General features: G+C 35.4%; 1 protein-coding gene across 1 annotated transcript in view; it reads left to right on the top strand.

Moving 5' to 3' along the window:
• The window catches only part of LOC109096483 (CD2-associated protein), a 39,309-nt gene that overhangs the window by 7,580 nt on the left and 10,573 nt on the right, over window positions 1-21,156 (top strand). Inside the window, exons 2-12 of the mRNA XM_042778015.1 lie at window positions 4,230-4,390; window positions 8,354-8,549; window positions 10,237-10,337; window positions 11,104-11,224; window positions 12,029-12,198; window positions 14,547-14,640; window positions 14,912-15,006; window positions 16,290-16,388; window positions 16,612-16,665; window positions 18,989-19,025; window positions 20,897-20,959. Coding sequence (XP_042633949.1) covers window positions 4,230-4,390; window positions 8,354-8,549; window positions 10,237-10,337; window positions 11,104-11,224; window positions 12,029-12,198; window positions 14,547-14,640; window positions 14,912-15,006; window positions 16,290-16,388; window positions 16,612-16,665; window positions 18,989-19,025; window positions 20,897-20,959 — 1,191 coding nt within the window. The remainder of the gene's footprint in view (window positions 1-4,229; window positions 4,391-8,353; window positions 8,550-10,236; window positions 10,338-11,103; window positions 11,225-12,028; window positions 12,199-14,546; window positions 14,641-14,911; window positions 15,007-16,289; window positions 16,389-16,611; window positions 16,666-18,988; window positions 19,026-20,896; window positions 20,960-21,156) is intronic.

The following is a 21,156-nucleotide window of genomic DNA, read 5'->3' on the forward strand; positions in this document are numbered from 1 at the left end:
TCGAAATTGGTGCTCTGCATTTAACCCATCCAAGTGCACACACACAGCAGTGAGAAGTGAACACACCGTGAATACACACCCGGAGCAGTGGGCAGATATATCCAGCTGCCTGGGGAGCAACTGGGGGTTCAGTGCCTTGCTCAAGGGCACTTCAGCCATGGGTATTGAGGGTGGAAGAGAGCGCTGTTCATTCACTTCCTCCCACCTACAACTCCTGCCAGCACCGAGACTCGAACCTGCGACCTTCTGGTTACAAGTCCAAATCTCTACTCTAACCATTAGGCCACAGCTGCCCCACAATATTTTAGATCCCTTAATCCTACCGCATACCTAATCCTTTGGCATTTGCTCATAAAGGCTTGGGTTTGATACTTGGTTATCTATTGTTTAAACTTTACTTACCAGAGAGCTGTAAGATGCTTGACCTTGTGCCGTCTGTCCCTTATGAGATGCTTAAGTCAAGTGTAGCTGTGTAAGATGCAAGTGAAGTATGAAATTTGAGCGATGTCACTTTTATATAAAGCTTTTTTTCTAGAGTTTCCAACTGTTCCAGCATATTAGGACTTTTTTGATGATTCACACACTGCTAAGGCTTTCCTTATCCTGGTAATGTTACTAGGGTCTGATGCAGGAATCGAATTTGGTAGTTCTGGGTATTTTCCAGAATCAGAGCCTTGTGTGAATGCAGCTTATATGATTTATGTCTGCCAACATACAGTGATTAAAAAAAAAAAATTATTCATCTTTTTATTTGATTTGATTTTTGTTTTATTTTATCTTTTTATTAACCGAATTTCCCATTGAGATCAAACATTTCGGTAGCACTTTATTTTAAGGGCCAATTCTCACTTTTGACTAGTTGGTTATTAACATGCATATTACTAGCATAATGGTTCTTTATTAGTACTTAAAAAGCACATATTGATGCCTTATTCTGCATGACAATATTTTAGATCCCTTAATCCTACCACATACCTAAACTTAACAACTATTTTACTAACTCTTAATAAGCAGCTAATTAGGAGTTTATTGTAGCAAAAGTTATAGTTAGTAGTTAATAGTGAGAATGGGTCCCAAAACAAAAGTGTCCAAAATGTCTTCTATGAAAAAGACCTGACCAGGGTAGCAGCCATACAAACAAGATTAAATTACAACACATAAACTGTGATATCCAAAAACCAATATGATGTGTACAGCTGGTTGCCACCTGTTATAAAACAGAAAAAGTGAAAACACACACAAAAAAATAAAGATACATTTGATTAGTAGCATCATTTATTTATTGATTTATTTCAGAATTTCTACAGATATCATTTAGGGCTGTTAATTTAACATGTTAATTTAATTAATTAGTTATGGAAAAATAACTCAATTCAAATGTTTCAGCACAGTTATCGCACCCGAGCCAGACCTGTAGGTCTTCTTACATTTTACTTTACAGTTATTAGACTTTAAAAAATAACTTCTAATTTAAGTGAACTTAAAACAATTCTAAATAAAAAATTTTTTTTTTTTTCTTTGATTAAGAAATCACAGCAGCTGGGTTATTTTCGCTGCTTTAAGAGCTGCCGCTGCTGAACATGACATACAATCTGACACACATTGCATTTTCTCACTTTTTTCCTTTTCTCACTTTTTACCTTTTTTACCATTACTTTTTACCACTCTTTATCTATTCTGGCTCACTTCAGGTCTTATAGTGAGTTGAATCAGGTGGAGATGATGGAGACAGTGTTGAACTGGTCCAGACCATGACAGTTCTGAAAACCACTGCATTTCAGAGACATGTTCTTAAATATGACTCATATATAACAAATACTTACATGCATGCACAGTTTTAAGGCAGCTTTAATCACCTGTTTGGTAACTTCATGACTTAACTGATGACATAACTATGACATTGCATGCTTGTAGTTTCATTTGCACTTTAAAATGAAATTATATACAGTGCGTAACTCCATTTGTTTGTGCAACTGGAGAGCACATGCTACAAATGATATAACGGCTGACAGGACAGGAAAATTAGTTTTTACTGACATATGGCCTGACAACATCTCATCTGCCCGCAGTTCACTGTTGTTCTGCTCAAGCTCTATCGTCACCTGTAGCTTTTCCGTGCTTGTTGGAGTGCACATCTGAAAAGTCTTCTATTAATTGTGGTCGTAAAGATGTTCTGCGTCTAAATGAATGCAATTCTTGTCAAGAAAAGCAGCAGAATCAGCAGTTGTGAGTGGTGTGGCCAACCCTAGATCCATCTCTGCATTAATTGCATTAAATATTTGTAATGCGTTAAACTGAAAAAATGAATTGCATGTGTTAATATGCTAATTTTGACAGCTCTAAATAAAATATTTATTTCCAAAACTACTTTTTGTAATGTCTACTTACTTGATACTTTTCTCTTTAACACAATAATGGCTTTAAAGTACCTTCATGAGGTATTTCCACAGTCAAATTTAATATGCAATTAATTTAATTAATCACCACATCATGTAATTTAATTAGATTAAAAATTGTAATCTACTGACAGCCCTAATATCATCATAATATTATTGTGAATTCTTCTGGCCACAATAATCATGTAGAGAAAATTAGATATTGTGACAGCTTTATTATTCTAATCTAATATTCACTGCTGCAATTTGTACGCCATCCATGTTTAGCAGCAAGAAAACTGCTTCCTTGTCCAAACCCAAATCAACACCAGATCATATTTCTTTACTGCCAATGCATCTCATGATCTGGGATCAGGTTTTCAAAACTATGATGAGTTACACAGCCCACGATAACATAGGAAATCTAGCAGCTACAAGTGACCAACATTACGCCAATAAAATCAGTGTGAAGGAGGTATAACACAGATTCTTCATCATCATGTTGGCCTAAACTGGTTTATTTTGCATCTCTCAACAGATGCTCTCAAAAGAATTCCCCAGAATATGCGGGCTTTACAGGTTTCGTTTGATGATTACAACCGTCACGTACCTGTTTGTAGAAATACTGTGCATGGACATAACCAGACAAAGTGGGGATGAGATCCTGTCAAACACGCTGACCTCTTCGCTGTGTTTTCCATGAGAAGTCTCTGCTATCTCTGGCATCGCTGTGTAAATAACCTTTTTCAACAGAAGTGCTGTGTGCGTATGCAGCTGATCACATTCTTCTCAGACTCATGCAACTCTCACAGCCAGATTTAGTGCTTTTCCTAAGGTATTGTCTAACATGATACAATTTCTAAAGACTCTGGAAATGGTTGGGAGATGTTTGTGTCTGTGGTAATGATTAGGTAGCAGAGGAAATGCACATCGCTTAGACATTGTTGTTTTTGTTTGCCTGAAACTTGATGAACACCACTTTGCTTGGAAACTGTCATTCCGAAGCCATTGAAAAAGTGCTTGAATTGCTCTTCTTGGTGTTGAAATGATATTTGTGATGCTTCATCCTTGTGAACAAACCTATATTTGATTAAAACAAACTCAACAAAAAGGTCAAACAAAAGTGGCTGTAAAGGGCAAGGTCTAGATTTCCGCACGGTTCCTCTGTAGTCTTTGTGCGGAATGTGTTTTTTCACTCTTTAAAGGTCAGAACCAACTATATTAGGACACTTTTTGAATATTAGACTAGAGAAGTTCATGTTATCTCTAGGCAAATTAGAAATCAGCAAAACTTTAACATTAATACTTGCATTACTAAAAAAATAAAATAAAAATGAGAACATGAGTTGATGAATTTGTAATAGCAATATTGTAAATTCCACAACACATTAAACTTTCGACACGTTGCAGGCATGTTTATGATCAGAAGTGAGAATCTTTTTTTTTTTTTTTTCAAGAAAAACATTAAAGTAATTAATCAGTACTTCTATCAACATACAATTCGAAATGGGTCATACCTTTAAGGTGCTTTTTGGAGAAGAAGGAGGCCAAGTCAAATATAAATAATGACAGGATTTTTATTTTTGGGTGAGCTATTCCTTTAAGGACGATAAATACATTTGAAAATGTCTATACAATGTAAGTTTCAGTGTATGTGTCAATGCAAATTGACCATTTGTTGTGCAGATAAACCATTCATTTCTGCATTTGTTTTGCTTTATCAGTTTGTATTTGGTGTGAAAATGTCTTGGTTGCGTTTTACTGTAACTCCTTGTTAAGTAACTAGCCATCATGTCACAAACAGCCTATATCAGATCACAGTCTCATGATGGCTGTGTTTTCTCCTACTTGTAGTTGAGGTGGTGGTGGAGTATGAGTATGTAGCCATCCAAGAAGATGAGTTGACCCTCAGGCTTGGAGATGTGATCAGAAACGTGCGACGAATTGAGGAAGAGGGATGGATGGAAGGAGACCTCAACGGGAAACGAGGCCTTTTCCCGGACAACTTTGTAAAGGTAATTTTAAGAAATTGTGCAATTTTTTATTTATTTATTTTTTTTATGTAATTTAATATATTGGCTTTATGTAAGGTGTTGTAAGGAAATAATGGAAGCTAAAAAGCCTTGTGGTCGGCCAGAGTTAACAGAAAGGAAGTATTGCAAAATTGCAAGTAGGGATGGGCGATATATCGCATGCGATTGTCACTCGCATTTCGTCAGTAAAGCCGGTTCCCTGATTACCGCTAAATCGCCATCACCTGCTTTCAAGAGCAGCATTTAATAGACAGAGCTTTCGTAGATCACTGACCAGCTACACAATATTGCATTCATTATCGCAGATGAATCGCCTTCGATAATGAACGCGATATTGCGTAGCTTGTCAGTGATCTACAGCTCTGTCTATTAAACGCCGCTCCATTTGAAAGCAGGTGATGGCGATTTAGCGTTATAATCAGGGAACCAGCTTTACTGACGAAATGCGCGTGACAATCGCATGTGATATATCGCCCATCCCTAATTGCAAGTATTGCAATCTCATCTTCAATTTGTGTACCTCTTAATTAGTGTTTTGAATTGTTACTGAGGCCGCATGAGGAAACCCACATTAAAGTCATTGTAAAGGCAAATCTGGTCAAAGGCAGGAAATTATTGCTTTTGTTTCCTTGCGGAGATCCTTTAGTAGGGTGTGAGGGAATCTTCCACTCCCTTTACTGAACTTTGATCCTTGAAAGATTTGATAGTCAGCACTCAGGTGGTTTCAGGAAAAGACCATGGGAATTGAGCAGGTAAGGAGCTCATTTTAGTTTGTCTGTCTGTCAGTTTGTATCTAAATAAGATCTTGGGCTCATTGTGTCTGAAAGACGTGTTACTGGTAATGTTTTGTCTTTAGGTGGTTTTCTGTTCATTCAGTTTCTCATAATGTGGCACTGGGTTTGATTGCCTGTTTCACTGAATCACCAGACAGATCACAGATAGCACAGGATTTAAAGGGCACCTACAGGAAAAGCATAGCCAGAAAAGTACTATTTAATTCTGGAATTTCTGGAACTGTGCATTGAGAACATTGTGTTTGAAGATTTTATTTTTCTTTATTTATTTTTTGACAGTTTTATGTTTGTGGTTTATACTTTTTAACTGAAGACATCTGTAATATCATGTACTGGTTCAGACATGATTGATATCATTTTTACTAAGATGGGGTGTCTTCTCTGCATGTTTGAAGATCATGAGCTCTAGATGCATCACGAAACCCACTGAAATAAACCTAAACATCTCTGTCTGTAATAGTACTTTGGTATTTATTTTTTCATTTGTTTATTTATGTTTATATTATAATAAAACCAGGAGCTTTAAAAGGTTGGGAAATCTGACATAAAATTAGTTATTAAGCGGGGAGTAACAAAAAGGAATTTCTTTGTCAGCATCTCATTCAGGAAGTTTGGAACGGATGTAGCCTGTGGCATTCTCCATTCTACACCGGAGCTGCCAGGAAACAAAGAGCGCTGCTCCACATGCCTTTCTCTCAAACCCAAACCCTGTCTATGCAGTCTAGGCAGTGCTATGATAATGCTATGGTACTTTGATGTATTAGTATTAAATGATAGTATTAAAGGGTACTTCAAAGAATGTCATGTTATCAACCAAAAGCAACATAGTAGCGTGTTCCAAAAACCATGGTAGTTTTTTGGTTAAGTGAGATTTATGTAGACTAAATAAAGCAAATGCAAAGTGTTCTGAGATTTGCGGAGCAAATGCAGTTAAAGTGATTTAATTTTGTTGTTGTTGTTGTTAATATTATTTTAATTTGAGTAATGTATATTGTGCCACTAGGTTCATCAAATGGAATTGCATTAATAATTGGTTGTTTGTTTGTTTTTTTAAACAAATTTTCCATTAAATTCATTTAAAGTTTTTCACATGAAATGATTGCATGATTTATTTATAATTAATTTATTAACCTGTTATTATTCCCGTTAATTCTCATTTTAAGTTTTAGATTATGATTTCACCATACACTCACTACAGATCAATTTCAGACTTTCAGAAATTTTAAATCATTTCAAGAGTCTGGGGTAAAACACCCCATATGTTGTTTATGCTGGTGTTAATTTGTAATTTATGTGGAGAAATATGTTATTTAAAACCACACTTACACTTGAAATCATTTTAATTCTACTTCATTACATTCTAATTGCTACCTTAATTAAAATTCAAGAAATTAAAAGGATTATTAATTCAATGCTGGATTGATCTCTAAATAGGTGTAATACATGTAATAAAGGAATCTTTATTCTTGTTCATAGTATTGAGTGTTATACCTCAGAGCCTCTAATATCCATATGCTTTTTAGAACAAAGCACCGTAGAGACAGCATTTATTGAGAGAGAAGCACAGAGCAAGTTTAAACTGGTTGAGTCTCAGGGTGTATGAGAACACAGTTGTCAGAAGTTGCTGGAGATATTATCACTTCTTCGTTTCTCTTCTGTCTCTCTCTTCCCACCTTTTTCTGAATGTGTGAAGGAGGCTCTTGTATTGGTGAATTTACATGGGTTTGGAGACATTGAAAGTAGGTGCTAGTTGGTGGTTTCTCTGGAGTTTTACAAGACGTGAGTGTGAAGAATGTAAATGTAGACTGTAAACAACAAAGATTTCATGCATTCATGGTAAAATAAACAAAACTGACAGTTGCTGTTTGGTTTGTAGATTATTAATTCTCTCAGACATTTCCATTTGAATTCAAACAGCCTCAGGGGCCGTTTACATGACATTGGTTTCAGCCAAAAATGAGAAACTTTTATGTATTTTGCCTGTTCGTTTACACGACAAAACGTTTTGGGCAATAAAAACGCATATTTTTGAAAACGGGTTTCAAAGTGCAAGTTTTTGAAAACCCCACTGTTATCGTTTCTGTGTAAACACCCAATACGGGAGTCTTTGAAAAAAGTGATGTCATGCGCGTGCGTAGTACGTAGACATGCACAGTACGTGTCAATTTTCAAGGCAAGCGTGAATAAACATGCACAGCAATGGTGGAGTATATGGTACTGTTGTTGCTGCTCAAGAGTTTGCTAACGCTTCTTCAGCAAAGTATGGATTTACTTCACCAATATTACAACCAACAACAGAGACACATCATTTAGGGCTGTGCAAAAAATCGAATGCGATTTTCATGCGCATCTCTTCATTTAAGCCGCTTCAGTGATTAGTAGTAAATCTCCAGCATGTGCGTTAAGATGGAGCTGCATTTACTAATCAGAATTCACTGACAAGCTACACAAAATCGCTTTCAAAATCGCAGGTGATTCATTCACTGACGAGATGCGCATGAAAATCGCATTCGATTTTTTTGCACAGCCCCTAGCATCATATACAACATATTATCACTTCCCTACAGGTACTGTTTACTAAAAAGGTGACAGCACCAACTACAGGCCTGGCATACGTAATGCAGCATTTTTGGCTTTTTTCGCGGATATGTGTAAACGCGAATCGTTTTTGAAAACGTTGTCGTGTATACGTGAAACTTTTTAAAAACTCTAGGGAAAAACATTTACATTTTTGACTACATCATTGTGGTGTAAATGTAGCCTCAAATTCTGATTTATTCATTGTATTACTGAAAAAATATTTTTTATTGTCATATTTAAATGTATTTATTTCTGTATTTATTTGTCAAACAGATTTTGCTAAATAATTTACACCATACTATTTATACTATACTTGGTTTCAAATAAACTGATAAAATAGTTAAATATGATGAATTACCTTTCATTTGCGTTTCATCCGATGGATTTTCCAAAAATAGGCAGTGTCATATTATTATTTAATATACTGTATAAAGCATTTTTATTTGAATTTCTAGGGAAGATATATGTTGTGTCTGTGGTGTAAAATTACTCCTACCATGATGTATGATATGCCATATATTATATGTGATAGTATATTTGATATTTAATTCTTTTTTTTTTTTAAATCAAGGAGGTGAAAAAAGATGAGCCAAAGTCCAAAGAGGAGTCAAAGGAGGCTAAAGAAAAGGAAGTTAAGGATGGGACTCCGATACAGCGGCGAGCATCAGGGAATGTGGCGAGCCTGGTACAGAGGATCAGTACCTATGGCATCCCGGCAGGAGGAATTGGCTTGCCACCCCAATCTCAACCCCGTGCCTCAAAAAAGAGTGCGTCTTTTTTCATTTCAAATTCTAACAGCTTTTATCTTTTCTTTATCATTGTTTTGTTTAGAATAGCACACATAAAATGTCCCTACTACCTGACAGACCAAAGGTTAAAACACATTTATCACAGCAGGCTGAGATGATTTTTATATTTTACCATAGTACATCATATGGTAAAATCTTTCACCATTTTGTGTTTTGGTCTCTGTTTTGATGGATCAGAGTATAGCACAAAAAGCAGATTAAACAGATGACAGCTTTGGCCAGTAGTGGGCAGCAGTAGCTTTCTTATTGGCTCATAAAGCCTGTTTTCTTTTCCTCTGTCTTGAGTCTTGTGTGTATGGCTGTCTCAGATTCTAGATGAAGTCCGCTTGATCATCTCCAGCTGCACATTGTCACAGAACACACAGCGATTGTGATGTCGTGCTACATTCAAGGTTTCCACTGAACAAATCATCTACAACAGTGACAACAGTGGAATGTGGTTACTCTCTTCCTCTGTGCTCCTGTGCAGGTTAACAGCATTGTACCCTTGAGGAAATAATGTATTTTTGGTTTAGTTTCTGCTCAGTACAGCTTTCATTTCAAGCTCTTCTCCACAGAGATATTGTTCACCTGTCCTTTTGCTAAACTAAAGAGTTCTGTTGGGGGTACCATGGATCAGTAATAGAATTAGATGGCAATACTGTAGTACTCAGTATACCGTGATATGCACCCTACCGTTCAAAAGTTTGGAGTCAGAAAGATAAAAGACAGTAAAGGCATTTATAATGTTAAAAAAATAAGTATTTCAAATAATTGCTGTTTTTTTTTACTTGCTATTCATCAAAGAATCCTGAAAAAAACGGTTCATGGTTTACAGAAAACTTAAGCAGCACAACAACATTGATAATAATGAGAAAAGTTACTTGAGCAGCAAATCAGCATATTAGACGGATTTCTGAAGGGTCATGTGATACTGAAGTCTGAAGTAAGGGCTGCTGAAAATTCAGCTTTGTCATCACAAAGAATAAACGACTTTAAAATGTTCTAAAATAATGTTTCACAGTATTACTGTATTTTTCAACAAATAAAGCATCCATGATCATCATAAAAAAAAATAAAAAAAAAAAAATTTTTTTTTATTTTTACCATATTTTTATCAGAATATTTTGATGAATATAAAGTTCAAAAGTACAGCATTTATATAAAATAGAAAACTTTTTTAACATTTTAAATGTTTACTGTCACTTTTTGAATCAATTTAATTCATTACTGCTGAATAAAACTATTAATTTCTTTAAAAATAAAATCTTACTGATCCCAGACTTTTCAACAGAAGTGTAATTGGTAAATAATTGCACATTTCTCACAATCGACAAGCAGTAGAAGATTTAGTAGTGGGGAAGATTTCTCAGTCGAGTTTTTGAGTGACAGGTAACGTGTCTTAATTTGGCGCATAATATGGAGCGAACCGAGCAAACTTTTCTCTTTAAAGGGCACGTGAATCATCTCAAGGACAGGGTGTGGTGTTTGTGTGTGAGAGTGTATGTGTGCATACAAGTTTAATAAAGACTCTTCCTGATTGTGTTAGTCTTTACTCGTTGAGCCCTCTTCAGGCAGCTGGAGGAATTGTTCCCCTTGCATACTGGCATTATTGGTTAAGCGTGTCAGGCCAGTTCCAGAGTGACTCGTTGTGTTTTCATTACAGAGCTCAAGAAGCGTCAGTGCAAAGTCATTTTTGAATATGTGCCTCAGAATGAAGACGAGCTGGAACTGAAGCTTGGAGATATCATTGACATCACTGAGGAGGTCAGTTGCTTCTGTCTTTTGTATTTAATGTAACTGAATGTTTTGAAATTGTGCTGAATATATTAGTTCTCTATTTATAGGGTTATAAATATTCTTTAATAGGGTTTATGCATGCTGCAGTGTGATCTATGATGATAAAGTAGTGAGAAGTTCCTTAATTTTCATTTCTCGCAAAATGAGCAGTCTCTGAAATATTTAGTTTGTGACTCCATTAATAACATTCATCAATAATAAGATCTGTGGTTCTCCAATGTTAGTTTTTTGGCCCAAAATATCACAAATCTGTTTTGATAGGGTTGCAGACAGGAAGGAAAATAACAATGCAATATATGCAAATGCATAAAATAAAATGCAAATTAAACAATTCAAGTAACTGTATCATTGTGAATAGGTAGTTAATATAAAAAATAAAACAAATAGCCATACATAGGCTAAATGCTTCACTAAATGCTTTGTGGGTTGTGTATGTCAAAGACTGTGTCTGATCAAACTCTGTGGTATTGTGGTGCAGATTCGTCTATTCCAAATTCAAGAGACATTAAAAAACATTACATAATTGTATATAATTTTAAGCCTTTGCATTTTTTAGGGAAGTATTGTAGGGCAATTTATGCCTTAAGCAATTTTGCTGCTGTGTTGGTTTGTCACTTGGTGTCCAGTGTACGATCTGCTTCCTGAAGTGAAACCAGTTGAGACCCACTGTCTTCGAAAATGAGTGTTTGACTGGACAGTTCCTGTATTAGTGCTGACTGTAGGTGTTTTTTAGGTTGAGGAGGGCTGGTGGAGCGGAAGCATGAATGGGAAGTCTGGACTCTTTCCTTCCAACTTTGTCAAAGAAATAGAATCAACTGAAGACACAGAGACGAGTGATGTAACAGACGAGCCAGGTACTGCTCATCTTATCCTGTGATATATTCACAGATAGGGCATGTCCTTACAAGAAAACTCTCAACAGACACCTTTGTTGTTGTTGTTTTTTTTTTGTACGTTTAAGGGTGTGATTGTGGTATTTTTGAGGTGTTATTCCTAGTAATGGCATCTGCAGTTGACAACTTTTGTTAGTAACTTAATTTTTTAGTTTGTTAGTTTTTTTTTTTTTTGGAGGCATTAGGCCAACTGAAGCAGTCTGAAGAGTTTGAATATAATTCCATAAAGTGACCAAGTGTACTCCACTGTTCAAAAGTTTGAAGTCAGTAAGATTTAAAAAAAAAAAAATAAATAAATAATAACAATACTTTAACTGTGAGGAAGAATGTTTATAATGTTATTCTCTTTCAAATGAATGCGGTTCTTTCGAACTTTCTATTCATTAGAGTATCCTGAAAAGATGTATCACAGTTTCCATGAAACATGAACATTTCCAAGAAATGTTTTTTGAGCATCAAATCAACATACTTGGCTGCTGATAAAAATATATTAAAAAACAATTATTTTAAATTGTAATAATATTTCACAATGTTACTGTTGTACTCAAATAAATGCAATGTTGATGGGCATAAGAGGCTTTCAAAAACATTCAAAAATATAGATCACTTTAATGATCAATTTTGTAGTGCTTTTGTGTTTATGTGAATTCATGCTTAAATAAGATCAGTTATTTTAACACAGTTTACTTTGCATATTACTTTTTTGCAATCATAACTTTGCAAAGCTTGTTGTTGCGGTACTCTTACAGTGGTGTATGTTCACAGATAGCAGAGATGGAGCGACTAGCCCCACGTCCCCTCACCAAGGCAACGGGGTCATGGCCCAACCGAAGAAGATTAAGGGCGTCGGCTTTGGCAACATATTCAGAGAGGGATCTGTAAAACTCAGAGCCTCTCAACGATCACCACCTGAAAATGAGGAAAAGAAAGAAAAAGTAAGCATTGTTCTGCACCAGACAATGTCTTATTTGCCTTCCTCAAAGTCTTTTCTTCCTGTTTACTGCAGGACCAGTATCCATCCCAGTAATCGCAGCAAACACTTCGGATTAAACAGAAAACTTTTAGTATTGTGAATGGCACATTCAAAATGAATACATTAAATGTGGCTGTGTGTGCAAGATACGCTAGTACTGATGAAGCAGGACCTCTACCCCAAACCAGTTTAGCACATAATAGTGCCTTATAAAATTATATAATTGTCTTGGCATGTATGAAAATCAGTGTTGCCCATTCCCATAGCCATGAGCAGTGGAGCGTTGAAGGGTAATTACATGTCTAACTGCTCTACAAGTTTTGCCAGTGATTGCTCAAGACCTTATCATATAGGCAGACAGTCTCTTGGTGAGACCTTCCTTTTTAGGAAATATGTCTCTATTTTTGGACTTCGTTATTTAGTGGCTGTTTTTGAAGCTGTTTGGTATGAACTACTTCTCTTATTATCATTTGTGCTCTGTACAGCTCAAACCAAGAGCAGAACATCCCTGTCTGTGCTTTTGTTACATCTACAGAAAGCTGGATATGGATAGAGATAGAATTGTTGCATAATTCCAAATAAAAAGATTATGACCCAACAAATAAATGTAAAGAGATGAACAAAAATGAAACAAATAAATAGAATGAGATTCGCAGATAAATCTTAGACTTTCACAAATAAATAAAATGAGATTTTAAAATAAAAAACATATACACAAATATCTTTTTATGTCACAAGCATTCATTTGTGAATCACGTCTTGTACTCTACTCACTGTCTGCTCAAGCCAATCAGATAACAGCCACATTTCGCTGACCAATCGTAGCACGTTCTCGCTAGAGCCCAGTGCTTCCCAAACCTGCCCTGCACATTTTGTATCTCTCCCTAATCAAACACACCCAATTTAGTTCTTGCACTCTCTACTAACGGGCTGATGAGTGGAATCAGGTTTGGGAAGCACTTCTATAGCCGATCACATTTTGCTTTACAATCAGAGTGGTAGCAGATTCCCCACACCACATTTAAAAAAGAACCCACATATATTTTTTTTCCTCCCCAAACAGTAGCAATAACTTTGTAATACTTTAAATTAATGTTTGAAAATATTATTTACAATGCTTTATACATCGTTAGATCTACATAGCTGCTTATACAGGCCTACATCAATTAAACAGCTTGACTGATAAACTGGGAGACGCTGTTGGCTGTTGTGTGACTGCATTACACAAACTCGCATGTTTATCATGCGGTTGAATCCAGTTATTTATTATTTATTGATGCTTTTTTTCCTATCTTGAATGTTTCTCTGGCTTTTTCGAAGGCATGTAAAATATAATACTGTGGCTTGACTTGATACACAGTCTAATGGTTGTGGTTAAACGGATCGTAGTTGATCTGTGTTCCGTACAGACCAAGCCCCATGGTTCGGCATGCATGTGATCCGCGGATTAATTGCAAAATTTAACCATAATAGAGTATAAGTTTATACTTGGTATGTATTCCTGCAAGCTTAATTTTCAGCAGTTATTACTCCAGTCACATGATCTTTCAGACATCATTTTAATATGCTGATTTGGTGCTCAAGAAAATTTTTTATGCTCAATATTGCAAACAGTTGTGCTGCCTAATATTTTTGTGAAAAGTGTGATTCATTTTTTTAGGATTCTTTGATAAATAGAAAGTTCAAAACAACGGCATCTATTTGAAATGGAAATATTTTGTAACGTTATAAATGTCTTTACTGCAAGTTTTGATTAATTTAATGCATCCTTGCTGAATAAAATATTCATTTCTTAAAAAAAAAAAAAAAACAGATTCCAAACTTTTAAATGTTAGTGTAGATTGTATTATAGTTGTTAAATGGGCCACAAAAAAAAGAAAAAAGAAAGAAAAAAAAAGGAATTAATTTGGCTCTATTTACAGCATTAATGCATTTACCCTAAACTTCTTCTGTCCCTATTTTGTCACATTTTGCATCCCCTTATGTCATTCAGATCAGTTGAATCATCCACTGCGTCTCATATCAAGAGCTCAGACATCATTTACAACATGTCATCTTGTGATGTGATGGTCAAAGGATTTCCTAATACTTATAGGTTTCTTACTCTGTTTTGGATTTGAAAAAAGTCTACATTCAGCATGCTCTCCCACTGGTTCTTTACATATGTAACAGTGGTTATTGTTTACCCAGCATTCCTTTCATCCAGGCATGGCTGATCTGCCTCAAAGTCTGTACCTTTCAGTGTGCAAATGCATGTGTTTGTGTGGCTGCTGTGTCAGTAAATCCATTTGTGATTCTGCTTCATTTTAGCCAATCCCATCATTACCATCTGCCACAAAAACCACTCCTTTGAGCACTCCTGAACCCCCTAAGGGAGAAAAAGAGGCAGAGAGCAAAGGAAAAGGTGAGTTCATTGGAAGGCTGACATAAAGCACATGAACGACTGATAACCGACTGAGTGTTCCTCCTCCTGGTTATTAGCTAAACCCAAATTATAGATTAGTATGTCTTTCTGTTAGTATTGAAAGTGCACTTACACCTTGTGCTTTACTAATAACACTCTACAACTTGAAGTTTTTAATAAAGAGTCTGTAGTAGCTGCATAAGCTAAATCAAGGTATTATTTGTAGCACCTTCTCATAGATATATCCTTGTTTTTTCTTGTCTCTCTACAGTAAAAGAATACTGTAAGGCCACATTCCACTATGAAGCAACTAACCAAGATGAGCTAGATTTAAAGGAGGGTGACATCATCCACATACTGAGCAAGGTACGGAACAGGCTGAGCAAATGTTTGCCCAACCACAGAGATCTCTAAATAAACAACACGTATTCAGGAAGCATTTTTTAAGACAAAGCATCCACATCAGGAATATGAAGCACAACAATTATTTTGTAATAGCTTACATTATGTAATACCTATAGAAATAAGGAAAAAGCATAGTGTAATGTATAAATAGCCAAATGTCGGCAGATTAATAAACTTTTTTCCCGGTTTATTCACCTTTTGGAATATTTTTTCTTTTTCTCTTCTGTAGTCCTGTGCAAATATTCATAGTCATAACACTGTATGTTAGTTGTACAAGAATAAGCAAAAGTTTATTCTTCTACAAGTAAATACATTTTTTATTAGATATATCATGTCACATTGCATGACAATATGTGTCAACTACTCTACATACTTTCTACATACTAATTGGTAAACAAAAAAGAAGTAAGATTTTTAGCTTTGTTTAGCTATCAGGGAGCGGTGTAAACCAGTTTTGGTAGTTATCTCTCTGGTTGTCAACAGTCTACATTCATGAAGTGGAGGCAGGAAAGGCTCAGTCTCTTGAACATGTGAACAACATGTGAACCAATCACTTTTACACTCTTCATTTAGACCAGTTGGTCTATCCTGCACTGTAGTTCTAGTGTGTGAAAACATTCATTGACACAAACAAGCTTATGGAGTTGGTCCACATTTTTGCAAATTATGCCAGAGAGGTAAAGTCAATATTGCATATTAGAACTACATATTATACATTATAAATATGTAATAATGAAGAATATTGACATTTGATGCATGGATTAAATCACTCGTTAATGGTTCAAAGAGAAAAAATCACCCTAAAATGAAAATAGTCTTCATTTACAAAAACCTTTAAGACTTGTAATGCAATTGTTGCTAGTACAGAACTCTCAGATGGGGATTCTGATGTAGCGATCAGATTGTTTTTGTAGTCTTTCCAGGATTATTTACTGTGTGTGTTTGATGCTGTCTGCAGATACATTGACAATTTATGAAACTGCAGCTGTTGTATTATATATCATACCAGTGTTCTGTTAGCATCCTAAGGATGTGTTTGTTTTAAGACACATGGAGACGGTTTTCCCATAGTCAGCTGATGTTTGTCAAAGGCCTTGAGCAGGAAGCAGATCAAAGTTAGAAATGACCACCATCTAGTGGCAAGGGACATGTCTGCATTTCCCATTCATAATAATTTGTGTTTAAGCTTTTAAGGTGTATTGGCCATTTATGTTCTTGAGTGTTTGATGGTTTCGACATTTTAGGACACAGGAGAGCCGGGCTGGTGGAGAGGAGAGATCAGCGGCAGAGAGGGAGTTTTCCCAGACAACTTTGTAGCTCTGCTTTCTGAGACAGGCAAAGAGGTAAATTTATATTCATTAATGCTGCTTTCGATGTATAACTTGAGAGTGTGCAATTTTTGAAAGGAAAATTAAACCACTCAGTGCAGACGTGTAAAAAAAATCTGAAAAATCTACATTACTTTGGAAAGTTATTATTCTCAAAATTAATTCTCTTGCAACAAGTAAAAATGCACTAAACAATAAACTTTAATCAAAAGTTCTTATTTTTCTCCCCTCTATCCAGACACTTACATCCAAAGGCTCCGTTAAAGCATCTCCTAAACAGGAACCAGAGGAGGTAGGCAATGCTCATCCTCTTTTTAGACAATTAATTACTGGAGTACACTTCATATTTAGATAGACAGACAGACAGACAGATAGATTTACTGATTGTACCCAATGAAAGGTGTTCACTAAACATTTTAATCAAAGACTTTAAGGACCAAAATCAACAACACTCCAGACAATATCAAGTTAACGTTTGATTTTTGGGGGGATTTGAGCTTGAAAGAAGCGTTTAAATCAATAGTAGCCACTTATCATCATCATCATATGTTTTACAAACATGGCTTCATTGTAGTTTTGGGGTCTTATACTTCTCATTCTAGTTTAGCCTGAGGGTGCACGTTTAACTACATTTTGGCAAACTCTGGAACAACAGCCCATTTTTATTGTGAAAAGTATATTATTTGTTCAAAGCATTATGCTCTGCCACATCCATTTTCCAGAAATATTCTGTGAAGCCACATACCCCTCCACCGAATGAGGTCATGGGTTGATATGCTCAAGGCATACGTGTTTTTATTTTCTCTCTTTCTTCTTTTTCTTTGAAGCCACATACCCCTCCACCGAATGAGGTCATGGGTTGATATGCTCAAGTGTTTTTCTTTCTTTCTGTCTCTGATTCTTTCTTTCTTTCTTTTTATAAATCTGTTCATTTGCAGCCTCATTGGTGAATGATTGTCTTTGTGATGCTGCAGTGAAAATGTGATGGGTTGTGGAGGTCAGCGAGAAGTTCATGAAAATATGAAAGTGTTCATTCCTTCAAGGGACTCCAGGGAGCCCGTGATCAATCCTTTATTCTATAAGCGTCCTGTCAGATGATGAGGCATTGATCTCTGTATCAGGAGTGAAGGGGACAGAGGGCATTTACAGGAAGGCAATTTCTGTAAATTGTATTTGACTGCAATTATCGTGCATTCAAATGAACAAGTATCCAAGATGTGATTATTATTATTATTATTATTATTATTATTATTAATGCATATGATCAAAATAATATATAGTAGTAGCAGTTGTCTGCATTGCACAATAAATAAATATATATTGCACAAATTGACTGGTAAAAGTGTTTAAACACATCAGCCTCTGTGTTGAACTGGAACTTTTTTTAATTATGGTAAAACAAAAAGGTTTTTTTTTTTTTTTTGTGATTTTACATTTGAACAAAAAGATCCACTCTCTGTGTGCCATGAGCAATGGAATATTAACCCGTCAGCCCTTGATTTCCAGGTATGTCTCTGATGTTGAGGGAGAGGAAATTGTTTTGCGTCCCTTTGGGCCCCAAACACAATTCTTCATAGATAGGGTTGGTTACAGACAGTCTCAAGTCTAATTTCTTCTAAATTAAAATGCATGGCTATAACTGTAAGATCTCACTTAAGTGTCTGTCTTGATTTACAGATTTACAGTTCTTGGTCTTATTGTATTATTGTGAACAGTTCTTCAGTGCATGTTATTAACCCATTTAAATCATTTAAATGCCTTTAATCAAGATGGAATATTGATTAGGGGTTTAAATTATAAATTCGCTTTTTGTTTAGTTCTTAGAGTATGACAGAACCCTTATATGATCATCTTAATCAGCATGCATAATTGGTCATTCATAAGTGGTCATGCATAAGTGAATGAATGCTTGAATTATGTACATAAAAGACTCCCGCTTTACATGAAAGAAGTCACGCATGTGCATGTTGGCCTCATCATAAATGATGCATATCTATGTCAGTTGCATATGTTGATCTAGGCCTGTGTTACTGTTTGAACTCTTTCTTTTGCTGTGATTATATGTGTTAAGTAAGGTGTTTTTGTCTGGTAATCAGTGCAGCGATTCATTAATATGTTGGCAAGAGTCATCAAATCCTCCAGAGCTGTCAAAGGGGTGGCTGGGGGATTTCCAGTCTCAGCAGTTTCATCTGTTTCAGTTCCTGTTAATTTTAATTTGTCAAGCTCTTTAGAAACTTGTATTTTATGTTACTTAGCCTCTAGGGATTATGGGAGCCTGACATGTGAGGTGAAGATCCCCTATTTGTCATTATTCTGATTTAATGTTTTTTGTTTGTTTGTTTTGTTTTTTGCATTTACAATTTATAATCAGAATAACGATCTGAGAAAAAGGAAGAGTTCATGTGATCAGATCTGAGAAAAAGAAGGAGTTCACATGATCAAAGTCACATTTTTGCTTACTTAACCTAGAAATAATGCACATTGTTAAAGATATTGTATTTCATGTCAATATATCATTTGTTTCCAATTTTAACAGACCTAAAAGATTTATTTCCAGGTTTAAATTATATTTTAAATGGCTGGTTTATTTATAAATTTTTGCTGTTTCTCCACAGAAGCCAAAGAAGCCCCCACCACCATCCAAAACCACAGGTATGATGTCACATCTTAAACATAGCATTAAACATCTCACTGACTGCATAAATTTGATTACATTACTTTACTCTTCTCTTTTCATTTTAAGCTGCTATGAGACTACTGAGGTATAAAAGAGCTTGAAGTGTCATCACACTCATTCTGGCTGCTGAGGTTATGCTCAATGCCTCTCTCGCAATCATATGTGATAAGAGCCACAAAAGCCCTGTGTTTAAGGCGGTTGTTCACCCAGAAATGAAAATTGTCATCATTTGTTCACAATCAGGTTGTTTCAATAATTTTTTTCTTCTGTTGAACACAGAAGACGACATTTTGAAGAATGTGGATTACTAAACAATGTCAGGTCTCCATTGACTTCCATGCTATGGAAGTCTATGGGAACCAGCAACTGTTTGGTTGTTTGGGTGGCTATTTAGCTAGATGACAGAATTTTCATATTTGGGTGAAATATCCCTTTAAAGCTCATTGTCATCAAACATCTTTCACTTGTTTTTGCCTGCCAGCCACCATCAAGATTCAAAATATGCTAGTTGCTGTACGATTATTAGCTTGACATGATTTGATGGCCTTTAATAGTGGTATTGAAGGGAACATGCCAATATGTCTACGTCAGTATGTGAGTGGATAATAACTGGTGCAAGATGGCATATTGATTTAAGATGCTTCCCCTGTGGTTTTCAGAGGAGCTTGCTGGTGTATGCTAAGATTAGAGGTGATGCTAGCTAATCTGGCATATTCAATTATTGTAATTGAACGCAGATCCCATGTCTGCCCACACATCAATGGCAGCATATTGAAAATGATTTGGACACTTATTTCATAGTTCTTCATCTATTTTTGGCCTAAGCTGCAGCAGTGATCATTTTTTCATAATTTTATATTTGCTTGTGTTTTTGGGGGGGATTCCGTTGCATCCATGTCTTGTCTTAATTACTTTTAATTACATTTTCAGTGACCCCATAAAAAAAATCTAGATTTTTTTAAAGCAACATATTTTCCAGAAAGATATGTTTATTTTTCATTTAGTTTTAAAGAAATGTATTTATTTATTTATTCTTTTGGAATAATTATTTTATTTTAACTGACCCCATAAAAAATGATGTTGTATGCATTGTTATATTTTCCAGAAATATATTTAATTTTTCATTTAGTTTTAAAGAAGTTGCTTTAGTTGCTTAATTTGTAATAATTGTTTAATTTAATATATAAATATATATATACATGTAACATTGCTTTTTTTATTTCATCATATTTACATTCAATACTTTGCTGAAAATATCACTGCTATTAAAAGTTATATGGTTTGTATTGAGATATTAAAACCTAAATGATCAAATAATGTAAGGGGGTATTAGTAGATAGTAGATTGGATAGTAATTCAGTTGATCAAGACTTATCGGTTGTTGAAGTGTAAATGGGCTTTAAGACTGGTGCAACAACTTACAGCTGACTAGCATTAGTTTAGAAGGGTGGGGACAAAATCGTATGATCTGGCAACGCAGATGTAATGTTTGATAATGCAGCTGAAGTCATCAGTCCCTCACAGCTTTCTGTCTGCAAAACATGCAAACAAAAAAAGCGGATGTTGTTATGCATCAAAGGGCACTGCATCATTCCAATTGCTTTTCAGAAAGCTTGCATAGAGGGTTGCAAAGATTTGGTCTGTCTCTCCAACCCACACAGGAAATGCAAGTCATTGACTGTATGTTTTCTATTCTCTTCAGACATCTGTCTCAGAAGTCACATTGTTCTTTTATCTGCCGTGTCTAGAGCCGCTCTTTCTTCAGTGTAGTACTTAAAAAAAAAAAAAAAAAAAAAAAAAAAAAAAAAAACCACTATTAACTAAGTCATTATGCTTCGTTTCTCAGTCCTGAAACCAGAGGCCCCCAGTGTGGACAAGAAGCAACCGCAGCCACGGCCTGAAGATAAAGGTAAGAGAGAGTTCACTGTCCAGTTCCTTTTATACCACAAATTCTTGTGTGCCGACTGTGGTGACACACAATATCATCAAGAATGAAAAAGCAGAAATTGTTTGTTATTGTTATCATTTTAAACACAACCGTTCAAAAGTTTTGGTCAGTATGATTTTATTTTTAAGAAATAATTTGATTCAGCAGGGATGTATTCA

Source organism: Cyprinus carpio, chromosome A20 (assembly GCF_018340385.1).
Source record: "Cyprinus carpio isolate SPL01 chromosome A20, ASM1834038v1, whole genome shotgun sequence".
NCBI classification, from domain to species: Eukaryota; Metazoa; Chordata; class Actinopteri; order Cypriniformes; family Cyprinidae; genus Cyprinus; species Cyprinus carpio.